The 15107-nt window shown below is 38.5% G+C and overlaps 1 protein-coding gene across 7 annotated transcripts in view; it reads right to left on the bottom strand.

Annotated features, from left to right (window-relative positions):
• Positions 1-15107, bottom strand: part of TAF2 (TATA-box binding protein associated factor 2) — an 88320-nt gene that overhangs the window by 21676 nt on the left and 51537 nt on the right. For 3 of the 7 annotated variants that reach the window (XM_027561680.1, XM_027561679.1, XM_027561684.1), the window contains 6 exons: positions 14583-14776; positions 13652-13791; positions 10683-10752; positions 7478-7587; positions 1926-2155; positions 483-638 (listed from right to left, as the gene is read on the bottom strand). In XM_027561680.1, the coding sequence (XP_027417481.1) occupies positions 483-638; positions 1926-2155; positions 7478-7587; positions 10683-10752; positions 13652-13791; positions 14583-14776 (900 nt within the window). Of the gene's footprint in view, positions 1-5; positions 639-1925; positions 2156-7477; positions 7588-10682; positions 10753-13651; positions 13792-14582; positions 14777-15107 lie in introns of those variants that run through there. The other 4 variants (XM_027561681.1, XM_027561682.1, XM_027561685.1 and 1 more) reach the window with 2 other exon arrangements.

Here is a 15107-nt window from a genome sequence, read left to right on the forward strand (position 1 = left end):
TACAACACAAACAAAACAAAGGAGGAAAGGAGCCATTGTTTCACTTTATGTCTGGATTTCTGCTCTCAGGAGAGGCAGCAGAAAAGCCGCAGGATATAGCCCCAAAACATTTAAAAGGAAAAGTGGTCTCCTTCCCAGAAAGCATTAAGAGAAAGAGAAGATGACGCAGCCCAGCCTCCACAGAAGCTGACTGGGGACGACTGGACGTGCACGAGCGGCTGAGGTCTGCCCTGCGCCGTGGCGAGAAGCAGCGAGCTGCGCAGGCTGTGCACACAGAGCTCCTCCCCCAGACAGAGAAGACACGTGTGGCAACAGAAGTCTGACCATCGGCTGCAGTGTCTTAGATGGACACTTGAGTTCTTTTACGATTTAGGCTGTCCCACCTGTTCCTGCGAAGGGAAAACCACTGCGAGTAGTCACAAGGGTGTACAAGAAGGTGAGCGCCCTACGCTGCTCATACAGGTGTAGCCTGTATGTCTTACTCTGATTTTGAGTTTGACTTTACTGCTATCCTCATTCTTCTCCAGTATTTGACCAGGCTCTAGTGGGGACCCCAGTGGTGTGTCAGCCTTCCTCTTCACTCCCTGCTGATGAGCTGACATATTACATGAGGCTTCCTTGGCAAGGTGATCATCTTCCTGTGGCAATATTCAAGATTAAAATTAGATTCCTGAAGACAAGTAGCTCATGTTATAGCTGAAAACTAAGACCTACAGCAACCATGCAGATTAGCACACGCCCAGTGCCTGAAAGTTGTCAGCAACGGGCTAGAAACGAACCTCCCCTCCCCGTCTGCTGGTCTTTCTGGGAGGAGAAGGGAGGTATGAAAGGGAACTTTTCAACTTTCCCCAGAGCATACACATTTTGGTGTTATTTTCCCCTCTTATCTGGAAGACTCCAAGTATGAAAGTGGATCAATCAACATACATGGACAAGAATTAGAAACATTCATTTCCACTGGCTTATAGTCAGATACAAAAGAGCTCTTTAACGAGACTTTTTTTTTTTCTATGAAAAGATTTGTGTTACTTTATATAACCTGAACTCTAGGATACATTTTAAATTTACAAAAATAAGTATGATTATATTTCAGAAATCTAGGTGAATAACTTCTTTTAAATGACTATTACTAACTAGCATAAAGAGAAATTCACGTTTTAAAGTGTCAAAACACCAGTAGGGTATTGCCAGGCAAGTAATCTGGTCTAAATATTGGTGAAAAATGAAGCTTGAAGCACTGGGGACATTGTGTCACCAATGAGCAAGAGGCTTCTGGAAAACTTTCTTTAAATTACAGTAAAATAATTGATATGGATCCTGAAGGTCTTTCTACAATAAAGTCTCATAATTTCATAATGCATAGTTGGAAATAAAAGTTTTTGTAAAAGCAAACACATATACATATACATAAACTAAAAAAAAACATAATGCATTTCTCCTCCCCCAATCAGCAGATTACATGTTCACTGGACCATTCATATTATCTACTTATTTACTAATGATTCAATAAGCAGTCATCAGGCACTTCTCAAATGTTTAGAATGACGCTATTAATGCAAAGTAGCAAAAAAAAGAGAAAAGTCAAGGTCCTGTGTACAGACAAGTTCGGTTAATATGTAATTGGTTAAATGTTCAATTTTCTACTACTCAAAGGAGACACTTTAGGCTCCAGCACAGAAAGTCACTGTCATCACGAGCAGTGGGTGGACTGGCATCACAGCACCTGCTGCGCTGCCGTAGGCAGCTGTCAGCAGCTCTTTAGAGACTGTCAAGTGCTGAGACAGTGTCAGCCAGCACTTTTTAAAATGGTGCGAGAAGCTGTTAGTGGCTCTCAAATCCTCTAGTTCTAAAGAAACAATTCTCTTCTTTGGAGCTCTAAATAATAAAACTATTGATACTTTTTCCGTATCACATGTGATTCTTACAGGGTTCTGAAATCCAACTAGCTGTGTGTGACTACTTGGATTCACCGCAGCTTCTTGGTTGCCTGCTATGGCCTCTGGAATGATGGTTGGATTCAAGACAGCTTTTTTCTCTTTCAAATTAAGGACCAAGCCAAGTTCTGGCAAGGGTAAGCAGGAAGGTCTACTGAGGCCAAAAAGCGTGAAGTACAAGTCCACAGCGCCACACCGCAACCTCCAGTCGTGTGAAGTGCCTAGGAAACAAACAACAGCAATAACAAAAGGTCAGCGTGCACATCTATCCACACGTGTAGATGTCCAGAACCTGTACAAACGGAAGGGAACAGAGGGTTATGATGCCTAAAAGGAGCTGCCTACTGCCCTAGGCCCCAGTGGCAAGCCCTCTACTGTAAAGATGCTTCCTACCTTAATACCAGGTACCTACACAGTCACAGAAACCATAAATGTTCTAAGGAAATACTGAATTTTACAACTGAAAAAAATCTAATTCTTTCATTCTCCTACGAAATAAAAATTAGACACCTACTATATTTAAAATCTGAAAGTAATAAATTTGAGCATTAGAATTTGTTTCCAGGAGTAGCATTCATGAGGCTCTTGGTGTACCATCTTCCTAACATGCTATTAAAGATGAAAATCAGACAAGGTGAACAGGGAATGAATGAACGTGGAGCAGTTAACCAAGGAGGAGGAATTAAAAGGAAGATTTAAAGCCAGAAAAAAAAAATACTATTTTTGGAGTATTAGACTTATACTGGGCTTTTCTGGTGGCTCAGATGATAAAGAATCTGCCTGCAATTCAGGAGACCTGCGTTTGATCACTGGGTTGGGAAGATCCCCTGGAGAAGGGAATGGCAACCCACTCCAGTATTCTGGCTGGAGAATTCCATGGACAGAGGAGCCTGGTGGGCTACAGTCCACGGGGTCGCAAAGAGTCAGAACTGGTCCACATTCATTCATTCTCTGTTCACCTTGTCCGATTTTCTTCTTTAATAGCATGTTAGGAAGATGGTACACCAAGAACCTTCATGAACCCCACTGAACCCCACACTGGAAACAAATTCTAATGCTCAAATTTACTACTTTCAGATTTTAAATATGGTAAGAAACCCTACGACTATTTGAAACAACACAAGTCTAATCTCAGATTTATTGTAGAAGTGTCTGTTCAATACCTACATATTTGTGCTGTTCTACTAGGAACGTGTTAAAAAAAAACAAACAAACCAGCAAACAGCAGAGATGGCTACAGGCTGGTAACAGAGATGGTAACTTGTATTGGCCAGAGGAAAGCTGCATCTGCAGAAACTCAGTCTAAGGCGGCTGAGAGACTTCTCAGCTTCTCTGATGAGTATCCGTGTTTCCACCTCTGAAATCGGGGTTGTGGTCTCAGAGTATACCTCACCCCACAACAATGGCGGACCAGAGCCCGGGAACGCCAGAACTCCTCCCGCTCGCCTTTCAGTCCCAGTGGAGCATTCCAGGTGGGCACTGCCACCACACAGAGCTGCCAGGATGAGATTATCACCTAGGGTCAGATAATGACTATGGTTTCTAGCCAGAATTTAAAATGACCTAGAGAATTCAAAACAGCTGAGAAGAAATATTCTTCTAGACAAGAAAAATAAACCACATAAATAATTTTGGCCAAGAACGAGGGTTTCAGAAGAGTACCACAATGTTTTAAAAAAGAGGCACAAAAAGGAAAGACATTGCTACAGTAAATTCATGACAGTTAATAATTTTAAGTTTTGTGGTTTTCAACAACAAATATTAGAATAAGTAAATAAATTGCAATCAAGTAATGATTTTCATGAGATATACTCTAACAGACCCTGGGTCAGGAAGATCCTCTGGAGAAGGAAATGGCAACCCACTGCAGTATTCCTGCCAGGAAAATCCCATGGAAAGAGGAGCCTGGCGGGCTACAGTCTGTGAGATGGCAGAAGAGTCAGACCTGATTTAGCAACTGAACAGCAACCATAACACGTAAGTAACTATGACATTAACATGGGTGTGTACTTTCAATCGTCAGAGGAGTCACAATTTTACAGAGCTCATACTATATATACTCCTCTGTATTAGGCACTTTGCACATCAGGAAACAACTGTCAGTCTTACTTGAGACATCTTCGATTTTGCTACCATGTGGTAAGGTAACAGCAGATGCACAATACTGCTCAAGAGCTCTGAGAAGCATGAGAGAAACCAGAAATGGGAACAGTACAGAGAGAAGGTAAGGATTTTACACTGGAAATCCATTTCTTTCTCTGGAATATCCATACCTGGACACTTTACTGGACTGAAATTGCCCCATGTTTTGGGGGCCCTCATTACTGTCCTCCTCCATGCTTTTCACACATGGAAAGGTTCCACAGAGGACAGGGATCGGATTCCTGGACCTTCATCACAGAGGCTGGAGGAAATCAGCCCTCTGAAGAACAGAATGAAGGCTGCCGAAACAGCGAGCCCTCCGTGTCTGCCACTCGGGGTAGAGCAGGAAAAGACGCCCACCTCAGACGTTCTGTCAGTAAGGAAACCAGAACGGCTTAGGGCGCACTTACGACTGGAATAAGGCTAAAGCTTGGAGGGGAGTGTTGCCCAATTACGTCAACTGCAAATAACGATTCTGGAATCTTTATACACTGTAGACGACGTTGAAGCCAGTCATGAAACGGAGTAGGAACTCTTAAAAAGTTTTTTTTAAAGAAGCATTATCTCAGTTTTAAAAAGCAGGTGGGAAATGTATATTCTGATGAGCCGGGGCATCCTGTTCCTGAGGGTCAGCTGAGGACTGCGAGACGGCACGGGGCATGAAGGCTGCTGAGAGTCCCCAGCCCCTAGAGCAGGCACGCCGCTCCTGTGTGTTTCCGTGTGGCTTTGGGTCTGGGTCGGTAACGCTTCAGGGCCTTCAATCTGGATGGAGGAGGCAGCACTGCTCTATTCTTATGGGGGGACCTTGACTGTTTCCCCTCCTCAAAAATCTGAGTTATAAATATTACAACTTAAGGCTGATAGGATGGAGTTAAAAAATAAGCAGTGCTTCTGTTAAAATTATAAAACAGGAAAAAAATGAGAACATTGTATTTTAAAACCATGGAATAAAATCTTAAAATGGTTGTCACTTTACAGTGGCATTAAGTGGCAGAGTCAGAAAGGATGGATGGGAAGATCAGACTGACCACACGACAGTCATGCTTGTGGCGCCTAACTGTACACATTTCTAGGCTTCTGTCATCAAAATGACGAGTTTACTGCAAAATATCCTCGGGACTTCCCTGGCGGTCCAGTGTTAGGACTCTAAGCTTCCACTGCAGGGTTCATGGGCTCAATCCCTTGTCAGGGAATCAAGATTTTATAAGCACGACCAAGGAAAAGAAAAACGTCCTGAAAACGGTGCCTTGATCAGCGTTAAAAGCAATCACCTCAGAAAATGAAGGAATGATCTTTTCTAAGATCAGATTTGTGATCTGAGGGATTTGTCTTCAGATACTTTCTGATTTGAGCAGAGACCATCCACCCTGAGCACTGCCTCTCTGGCTCAGGCCAGCAGGGCGGGTCCCAAAGCATAACTGCAAATGATAATCCAAGGGCAGCTGCTACCTGAGGGAAGGATCACGGGGGAGGGATACATGAGTGTTCCTTGCCATTTAAGTGATTTGAGTTGGGAGGGGTAGATGGCAGATTAAATAACAAGTCTTCAGAATGCTGCTGCTGAGTAAAAACCAGAATTCTCTAGGCAATCAGTCTTCCCTGTCTAATGCCCAATGTTCTCCAAAAACATTAAAAAGAAAAAAACAAAAAACCTTCTCCGTTATCTGAGCCATTCCCACTGTTCATACTGTTCTGTCCCCTTTATTTACACATCTGAAGAGCAAGAGCAAAAACTGTTTATGCCGATGGCTTCACGGATCTGTTCTGTTTAGATTATTAGCACAGAGAATTCCAAACCAAAGCAGTAACTGTACTTTATTCTGAACACTAGCAAAAATAAATACTAAACATCAATCAGAGCTTGAATTTGTATAACCACCATCTTCCAATGGAGTTCAAACGTTTTAATAGAGATTGCCCCATTAACCTTAAACACACATTTATTTTGCCCATGAAACCTTCCCTAAGAAGTGACATGTGACTTCGTACTTCATTATGACTGTCTGTCAAGTTGCACTCCCTCACAATCATGGAATCATGCATTCTTGCTAAGAATATACTCAACACAGTACAGTTCATGTCACATGCTGCTGCTAAGCCGCTTCAGTCGTGCCCGACTCTGTGCAACCCCATAGACGGCAGCCCACCAAGCTCCCCCGTCCCTGGGATTCTCCAGGCAACAACATTGGACTGGGTTGCCATTTCCTTCTCCAGTGCATGAAAGTGAAAAGTGAAAGTGAAGTTGCTCAGTCGTGTCCTACTCTTCACGACCCCATGGACTGCAGCCCACCAGGCTCCTCTACCCATGGGATTTTCCAAGGAAGAGTACTGGAGGGGGTTGTCATGTCACATTTTAACTGCTGAATGATCCTGTACAAGTTCATGAAGTAGTCACTAATGAGATAGGCAAGCAAGTTATCTTCCAATACTTTAGAGAGAAGGTAAAGCAACATATTTATTAAAATAAATACCCACTGCTCCCTCACCATCTATCTGTAGCAACTTCTCTCTAAGCCAAACACTTTCAGTCTAGCTTTAGATTGAATTTTAAATCAAAGCCAATATTACAATTTCAACATATCGGAGACATAAAGCAAATTTTCTTTACATATATATTACAGTTACAATCCTACAGGAAAAGATCAGTGATTCAATTAAACAAAAATGTCAAAGAATATAAACACTTTACAAAACAGAAACTAGATAGCTCACATATATGAGAAGTACTCAACATAGTATCATTAGTATGTTAGCGTAACAACCTTTCAAGCACTTAATATGAACTAGTTACTGCATTTTACAAATAATAACTCATTTAATTTTCAGTTTGCAGAAGTACCTCTATTTTAAAATGAGAAATTCATGGGCTTAGACAAGTCACACTGAGAGCAAGTCATTCAGCTGAGGTTTAATCCTCAGCAAACTGGTTCCAGAGCTCATGCCTGGGAGCACTGACCGCCTCCTGACTGCACTCAGATAATGTAAATTAAAACTGTGACGATGAGATGCCATGGTCTCTACGGTGTAGAAAGCTAACACTGTATACCGCCCTGAAAAGGGTACGCGAGGAATTGGTTACCTCTGGGAAAGGCCACCAGGAGGACTACCGAAAAGAGAAAGAAGACTTATTTTTCCACCCTCTGTGACCTTCTGAAATAAACATAACAGTAAGACTGTGCAAGTTCATGTTTATAGATCTTTAAACATCTGAGACACTCTCACTAAATTAGTATTTCTGTTTCCTCAACTACCCTGTGGGGCAAAGTGTGTGGCTATGCCCTGAGCACATGTTACTGCAGCCACCACTGTGAAGGTAAGTACGGTAAGCAGTCTCCTTAAAAAAAATAAAATGAAAAAACTCCAATAATAAAAAGCTTTTTTAAAAGCCACTGCTCTCTTACCAGAATTCATAAGTTTCCAAAGTTGATCTACCAACGCTTCATTGCATAAGGGAGACTCCATGCTCTTAGTAAAGGGTGGGTTTTTAGTCAACATATTTAGAATTTTATGTCTGAAAGATAAAGAAAAATCAAATTTTTGCTAACTGTGAAATAAAAACATTTGAAAACTATCTCAAGTTTCTCCATCTTATTTTATCACCTCTCTTCTTAGACTAAGAACTTTCACAAACATTTAAAAATTATTCAACAGCTTGAAGTTTTTTTCTACATACAGTTGTCACTACAGAGATAAAATCACTTTTCTTTAACATATGAATTAAGTTAAACATATATATGATTAGAAGGGGAAAGTACAATACATGTAATACACATGACCACCACCTGCTTAACACACATGTGATTAACCATATACAGGTGTCATACTAAACGCTATGATGCAGTGGCAAAAGACAACAGTCTCTGTCTTTTTAAAATTTATGTTCCCATGGGGGAGACACAGGCTAAAAAATTTAAACTATAAATTAATATTTATATACATGGGTAGTGTGTATATACCGGGGTAAAGGAACAACTGTAGGATTTTATGGACAATTATTACTTGATGAACCTAACCTGGAGCAGGGACTCAAGAAAGTACCTTATAGAGATGATGTTCAACGTAGCTCTAAAGCATAAAGGGGTAATTACACGTAGTTAGTTTCTTTTCCTCCAAATTTTAAGGTTTCAGTCCCCCAATTCTGCAGAGCTTTATCTAACTCTAGTGATCTATCTAAATCAGTAATCCTGATATATACAATAACAAAGAATTTTTAATGTTAAAAGAGAGAAATTTTAAAAATCTGTACTTTTTAAAAGAATCAGTTCTTATTAAAGGCCATTTTACTATTAGGAGTTTAAAAATCAACCAAAAGCCATAAAAATAAAATGCTATATTTGAGGCAGGAGAGATGAATGTCACTGATGTTAAGAGAGACAGAAATAGCAGAAATAGAAATGTTTGCCTATCTTTAAGACTAAGAATCCCATCCCGTTAACAGCAGAACACAGCAGTTCTATATGCTGGGTACTCCGGGAGTGTAAATACTAGAACAGATCGGAGGCTGTCAGAGGCAGGGGTGGGGGTGGGTGACACAGGTGGACGGGATCAAGGGGTACAAATCCCCGCTCATCTTATACAGTAAGTCATGAGGGGATAACGTGGTGACTACAGTTAGTAACAACTGTGTTGCATATTTGAAAGATGCTAAGAGAACAGATCTTGAAAGTTCCTATAAGAAAAAATACTTGTAATTATGTATGGTAATGGATGTTAACCAAACTTATGATGGTGATCATTTTTCAAACTATACAAATAGAGAATCAATATGCTGTGTGCCTGAAACTGTCAATTATACCTCAACAGAGACAGAGAGGAAGGGAGGGAGGAAAGAGAAGGTAACGATGACAGAGAAAAGGACGAAGTTTCTATTCAAAGTATAAAAACCAGAGGGGGGAAAACCCACAAAAAATATAGCGACTGATGTCCCAAGACACCAAGTAACACACATACAATGCCATTAATGTGGTAACACTCCTATCCTGTAATCATTCACTGCTATTAAAGCTTTTTAAAGACGTGCTGACCTTTTTTAACTGTAACTATGAGCTGGATGATATGAAGTAAAGCCTAAGAGGTTCCCTATTGGTGATAGAAATAAACCGTATCAATTATGAAGTAAACATGTCAAATACAATCACGAATGTATCTTTAAATAGATTTTCAGTTCACAGTATAAATAAATGTTCTTGAAACTTGAATATCATGAGCTCCACAACATTTCAAAAGCAATCAGACTGTATAGTATCTAATTTAGAAATACAACTTCAAATATTATATAAAATGGTCTTCAAAACGCAGTTTTGAGATGTCAGAAGTATGTGCCTTAATGTTAGTTCTTGATGTGACTTGAAAACATAAATGAACACATGACAAGCTACATTTATAATTTCTGTCCTACTTGCCATCAGCAGCATCTTATAAACTTTCAAATGCATGAGCTCTACCAGAAAACAGACGAGGCTGGCTTCCTGCCGACTCTCTTTCATGTAAACATGCACTTCAGAACGGGTGATTATGAGATTTTTGTCCACATCAACCTGGTCCTTCATATATATATCAATCCAAGGACAAATTATTTATAATAAAATTCAGATCACAAATCAAGAACCATGAAATAAAAACAGCAAAACTGTACAAAGAATATTTTTTAATAACCATTGCTTAAAACACTGAAATACACAAGGTGGCTTAACCAGGAACCTGCTACAACTAACCTGAAAAACAACTGCTGCTCAAAGGTTTCCCCGTTAGGAGCTGAGATCACCTACGTGTGCCTCACAGCGCGACGCGCTCCAGTGAGGTTAAAAGGCAGAGTGGATCTGTCTGCCTTTTCAGAAGAAAATACCCGCCAAGTGATGTGCAAACTTGAGCAAGACGAGGCTTCTGGGTCTATGTTCTCGTTTCCAGTTGGAATGGCTAAAATCTAAATTATTTTCCAGCTTTCAAATTTCATTTTATGAAACTGAATTATTACAACAAATGAACACAAATTTGAGTCTATTAGGTATAAAGAAAGGAAAACAGATATAGTAAAAAGTTTTAATCCTGCTTAAATACACTATAAGCATCCTACTTTGCAAAAGCAAGCAGCAGAAATGAACAAAATGAAGAGAATACAAAAATGAAAATAGTTACTAAGTCAGGACTGGAATTTTAATTTCCCTTATTTTCTAAATTTTTAACAATGTTGTGTTACATTTTTTGATCCTAAATGCATTTATTAAAAATTAGGATTTTATATGAGCAAGAAATGGAACAAATGGGACACAACAAGACACTGTTCTTATTTACTTTCAAAATACAGTGTATCAATTGATAAAGAGGTTTTATGATTTTTTTGATACATAAGGGATTTTCCCATGTGTACTAAAAAGGGTTACATAAGCTCTTCTTTAAATTACAATAGAAATCATGTGTAAAATTCAGGGAATTAATATATCTTTTAAAGTATCTTTCCAAAGGCAAACCAAATAAAAAACGGCATGAGTACCTGAATAAGGTACTCCTGTATTTTCAAAAACTAAGACTTAACTCCATGTATAATTTTCTGAAATTACTTACTTCATGATTTATAAAAACAAAATATTATAGCACAAAAACACTAACCTTACATAGGGTACAGGGTCATTCTGAACCATGGTAAGTAGCCACTGCAATTCTTCATAACTCCTGTCCACTGAAAACAAAAACAAGGAAACGTACTTGTGGTAATTGTCACACATTAAACACGTGACAAGCAAGGAGCTCACACTTACTATGTAGGGCTCTGTCTCAGCCAGGTCTCTGATCAGAAATGAAGGATGTAGGCAATTTCTTACATTTTTAATGCAAGAGGCTACTTTGCAAGTTTTACAACTTGCATCTGTGCCATCTACAGCTGTGCCATCTATGCAGTCAAAGCATCAAAAACAGGACCAACCATGTATTTTCCACTTAGGTTCAAATCAATGGCGAATACAACATAAGACAAAAGTGTAATTTATTAGAGCCCTAAATCAGAGATGAATAACTCTAAATGGAAATGTGTTTAAATCGAAGTGTGTTTCTAGATGCTCAGATCAAATTACAGAGGTTTGCTATTCAACGGTGTCTCAGTTGAATCACACAGTGAACCGCTGCTGCCCAAGTGGTTTATTTAAGAGCAGCCTTAACTTTTCAGTACAACATAAAAAACAGCTATAAAAACCAGTACTATGATTAACTTTAACAAAATTCACTATTTCCATTTACCTTTTAAAAAAGTATTATATTTATGATTTGAAAACCTTTATTTTCAGGATTTAATTTCTAATATTTTCCATTCTTTTCCTCTCTTTGTGACCCAATGACTTGCAGCACGCCAGGCCTCCCTGTCCATCACCAACTCCCAGAGTTCACTCAAACTCACGTCCATTGAGTCAGTGATGCCATCCAACCATCTCATCCTCTGAGGTCCCCTTCTCCTCATGCCCCCAATCCCTCCTAGCATCAGAGTCTTTTCCAATGAGTCAACTCTTCGCATGAGGTGGCCAAAGTACTGGAGTTTCAGCTTTAGCATTATTCCTTCCAAAGAAATCCCAGGGCTGATCTCCTTTAGGATGGACTGGTTGGATCTCCTTGCAGTCCAAGGGACTCTCAAGAGTCTTCTCCAACACCACAGTTCAAAAGCATCAATTCTTCGGTGCTCAGCTTTCTTCACAGTCCAACTCTCACATCCATACACAACCACAGGAAAAACCACAGCCTTGACTAGACAGACCTTTGTTGGCAAAGTAATGTCTCTGCTTTTGAATATGCTATCTAGGTTGGTCATAACTTTCCTTCCAAGGAGTAAGCATCTTTTAATTTCATGGCTGCAATCACCATCTGCAGTGATTCTGGAGCCCCCCAAAATAAAGTCTGACACTGTTTCCACTGTTTCCCCATCTATTTCCCATGAAGTGATGGGACCGGATGCCATGATCTTGGTTTTCTGAATGTTGAGCTTTAAGCCAACTTTTTCACTCTCCTCTTTCACTTTCATCAAGAGGCTTTTTAGCTCCTCTTCACTTTCTGCCTTACCCTGTTATAATTTCTTTTGAGAAGCAGTATTCCTACTGAAATTTACACAAAAATATAAGGATTTGCGTATATTTTCTTCTACTTAATATGTAAAATTTAAGCAATCCTCTCTTTACACAGTTAGATAAGAAATTACCATAACTTCTTTATTCCCCACATTTTAGTATCATCTGGAACTTTAGATTTATACATTTCTTATATTTGCATATTATTTTTTAAGACTATGTTTTGAAATTTGCATTAAATTTTACATGTTAACAAGTATTTAAGCTTAGCTCTTTAGTTTATAGGAACAGATGCCTGGCATTTCACTGGGAATTTCATATCACACTTTCATCAATCTTGAGTTATTATTTTGGTTCACCTCCAGATCAGCTGAAAATTTTCTTGGGAAAAAATTTTTTCAGCACTCCATGGTATGCAGAACTTCCCCAGCCAGGGGTCAAACCTGTGCCCCCTGCACTGAAAGCATGGATGGGGACCACTGAATAAGACCAGGAATTTTGTTTTTAAAAATATTACATATAGGATATGGTCTTCTAGGTCTTCAAGGATACATGAACAACAATTTAGCAAAGCAGAGAATCTTAGATCGTAATTTCCCCTAAACATCATGTTGGCCTGTGCTGTCTTTCGAATTCTTCATACTCTGAAGAATTTATAGGCTACATTATTTTTTTACCTTGTACAATAAATGGGTTCTGACGCTTCTAGGAATAGTTAGAAATTTACAGACTTTTCCTTAATTTTAAAATTTTAAACTTCATAAGAGTCTAGCTTAGGTCAGTCTCATTTACACTCTTTCAAAGTATCCTATTATTTCTTGGATAATAGGATACATCCTATTATTTCTTCCGCCTATTATTCTTCAAGACAATTTTTTTTTTTAATATTTTATCTCAACGTACTTTCCCCTCTGTATTTCTGACAATGTTCTGAATATGTAATATTCCCTTATTCACTTTTTTCCTTCTTTTTTTTTCCAGCTTCATGAAGCCTTGTTTACCCCTCTCCTGAAGTCCCCACTCACACCTGTTCCCCCTCAGTATGTATTTATTGGCTGTGCTGGGTCCCCGCTGTGGCATGTGAGACCCAGCTTCCTGAGCAGGGATGGAAGCCAGGCTCCTGTGCTAGGAGCATGGGGTCTCAGCCTCTGGACCGTGCGGGAAGTCCCCGACTGTTAGCTCTTCTTCGACTTTTGCAGAGAAAACTTCTGACAGGTACAAAATGTTTTCTTGAATTCTTATATAATTAGAAATTTCTTCCAAGATATCTTGAAATAACATGTTCATTAAGGCTACAGAATGATGCACAGACTTTTTGGAAAGACCAAAGGTATCTATCTATAATTTTATTCTTTTCTCCCATTTACAAATTCTTATATGAATTCTATATTTACCAAAAATTCTAAATCAGTGAGTTAATTAAAAATCAAGATATCTGTATGCACATACTATGAAAATGCTAATGACTAAATAGTAAATGGTAAACAATTCTTTCTAAAATGATATAAGCATATATTTCTAAAGCATCACCTTTAGTGTAATCAACCACCGCTTCCAAAGCTGCTATCCTAATGTCCACAAAATGGCCATATTCTGCGTAAGACTTAAAAAGAGATGGATCACTGGGCACATGTCCGTTCTTCTGAAGCACTCGTATGGCTCTCAAACAACTAGGAAAATAGGATTTATAGTTAAATACTTTTGTTAAAGTATTTTGAATTAAACTTATTTCCTAGGAATTTAAAATAATCTGTAACAATAAACTGAAAAATTGATGTAATCTGAATCCTCTTTTTAATTCTTTAACACTCGGCTTTTATAATGACTCTAAAAAACTCTATTAAAAGAAAACACATTTCAAAACTTTGGAAATCTAATTTCAGGTATTATATTTATAACAGGAACACACTACAGAAAAATGTATTTAGCATAAAATATAACTTAAATAAAGTACTCTTTCTAAAAATTTTAGTGATACAAACATAGTTTATTCACTAACATATATGGAAAGCTAAGACTTTATATTGCTGAATCAGTAAATCATCAATTGTTTTTAGCAAATTCCTAATGAAACAGATAAAACCTGTTGATAGTCATGTTACAAAAAATATGAGAGAAGCAAAAAATTTTAAAAGAAGCCTAATAATAGAGGGATGTTTAAACTATATCCAATGGGATAAAAGCTTATGCAGATGCTTATGAATAATTTCCGATGACATGAGGAAGTGTTCATGACATAAGTAGAATATAAAAAATATATATATGTCAAAAATTAAAAATTGATATAGTTATCACAGGAAAAAATTTAGAAGGCTTTCTCCAAAAGAGTAATAATTTACCCATGGATGGTAGACTCATATTAGATTTTTTTTTTACTTTCTCTATTTTTTATGAAAATAAATTTCTCTAATAATTATAAAAGCAAGTAACTTTAAGAAGCAAATATGAAGAATCATTATACCTGACAGTGATGGTGTGCCTGTAACTTGGAAGAAGTTTTTCCATGTTCAAAAACCTAGTGATTTCTTCAAGAATGAGCCGCACGTCCGGATTTAAGTTATCCAAAGTTCGAACTTCATTATTCACACTGACTGCCGGCGTAACAGAGTTGGCAAGGGCATCAATCATCTCTGCACGATAATAGTTATCTGAAAACTAAGCCAAGAAACAATTATGAGACGATGATAAATTTACACTTCTTTTCAAAAGTGAATGAAATAAAATATAACTTTAAAAACATAATTTATCTGCAAAGACAAGCAAGTTTTCAGGTAAGTATTCAACACTGTCCTTTGGCGTAGAGTCACATATCGGAAAAAAGAGTGAGAGAGACTTACTTAATAGTAACACACTAGCCACTAGGGCAGGGAGCAACAGACTGCGCCCAACAGGAAGGAGAGTGTCCAGGCCGTGTGCTGTCACCCTGCTCATTTAACTTATACGCAGAGCACATCATGAGAAACACTGGGCTGGAAGAAGCACAAGC

This window comes from Bos indicus x Bos taurus, chromosome 14 (genome assembly GCF_003369695.1).
Source record: "Bos indicus x Bos taurus breed Angus x Brahman F1 hybrid chromosome 14, Bos_hybrid_MaternalHap_v2.0, whole genome shotgun sequence".
Taxonomy (NCBI): domain Eukaryota; kingdom Metazoa; phylum Chordata; class Mammalia; order Artiodactyla; family Bovidae; genus Bos; species Bos indicus x Bos taurus.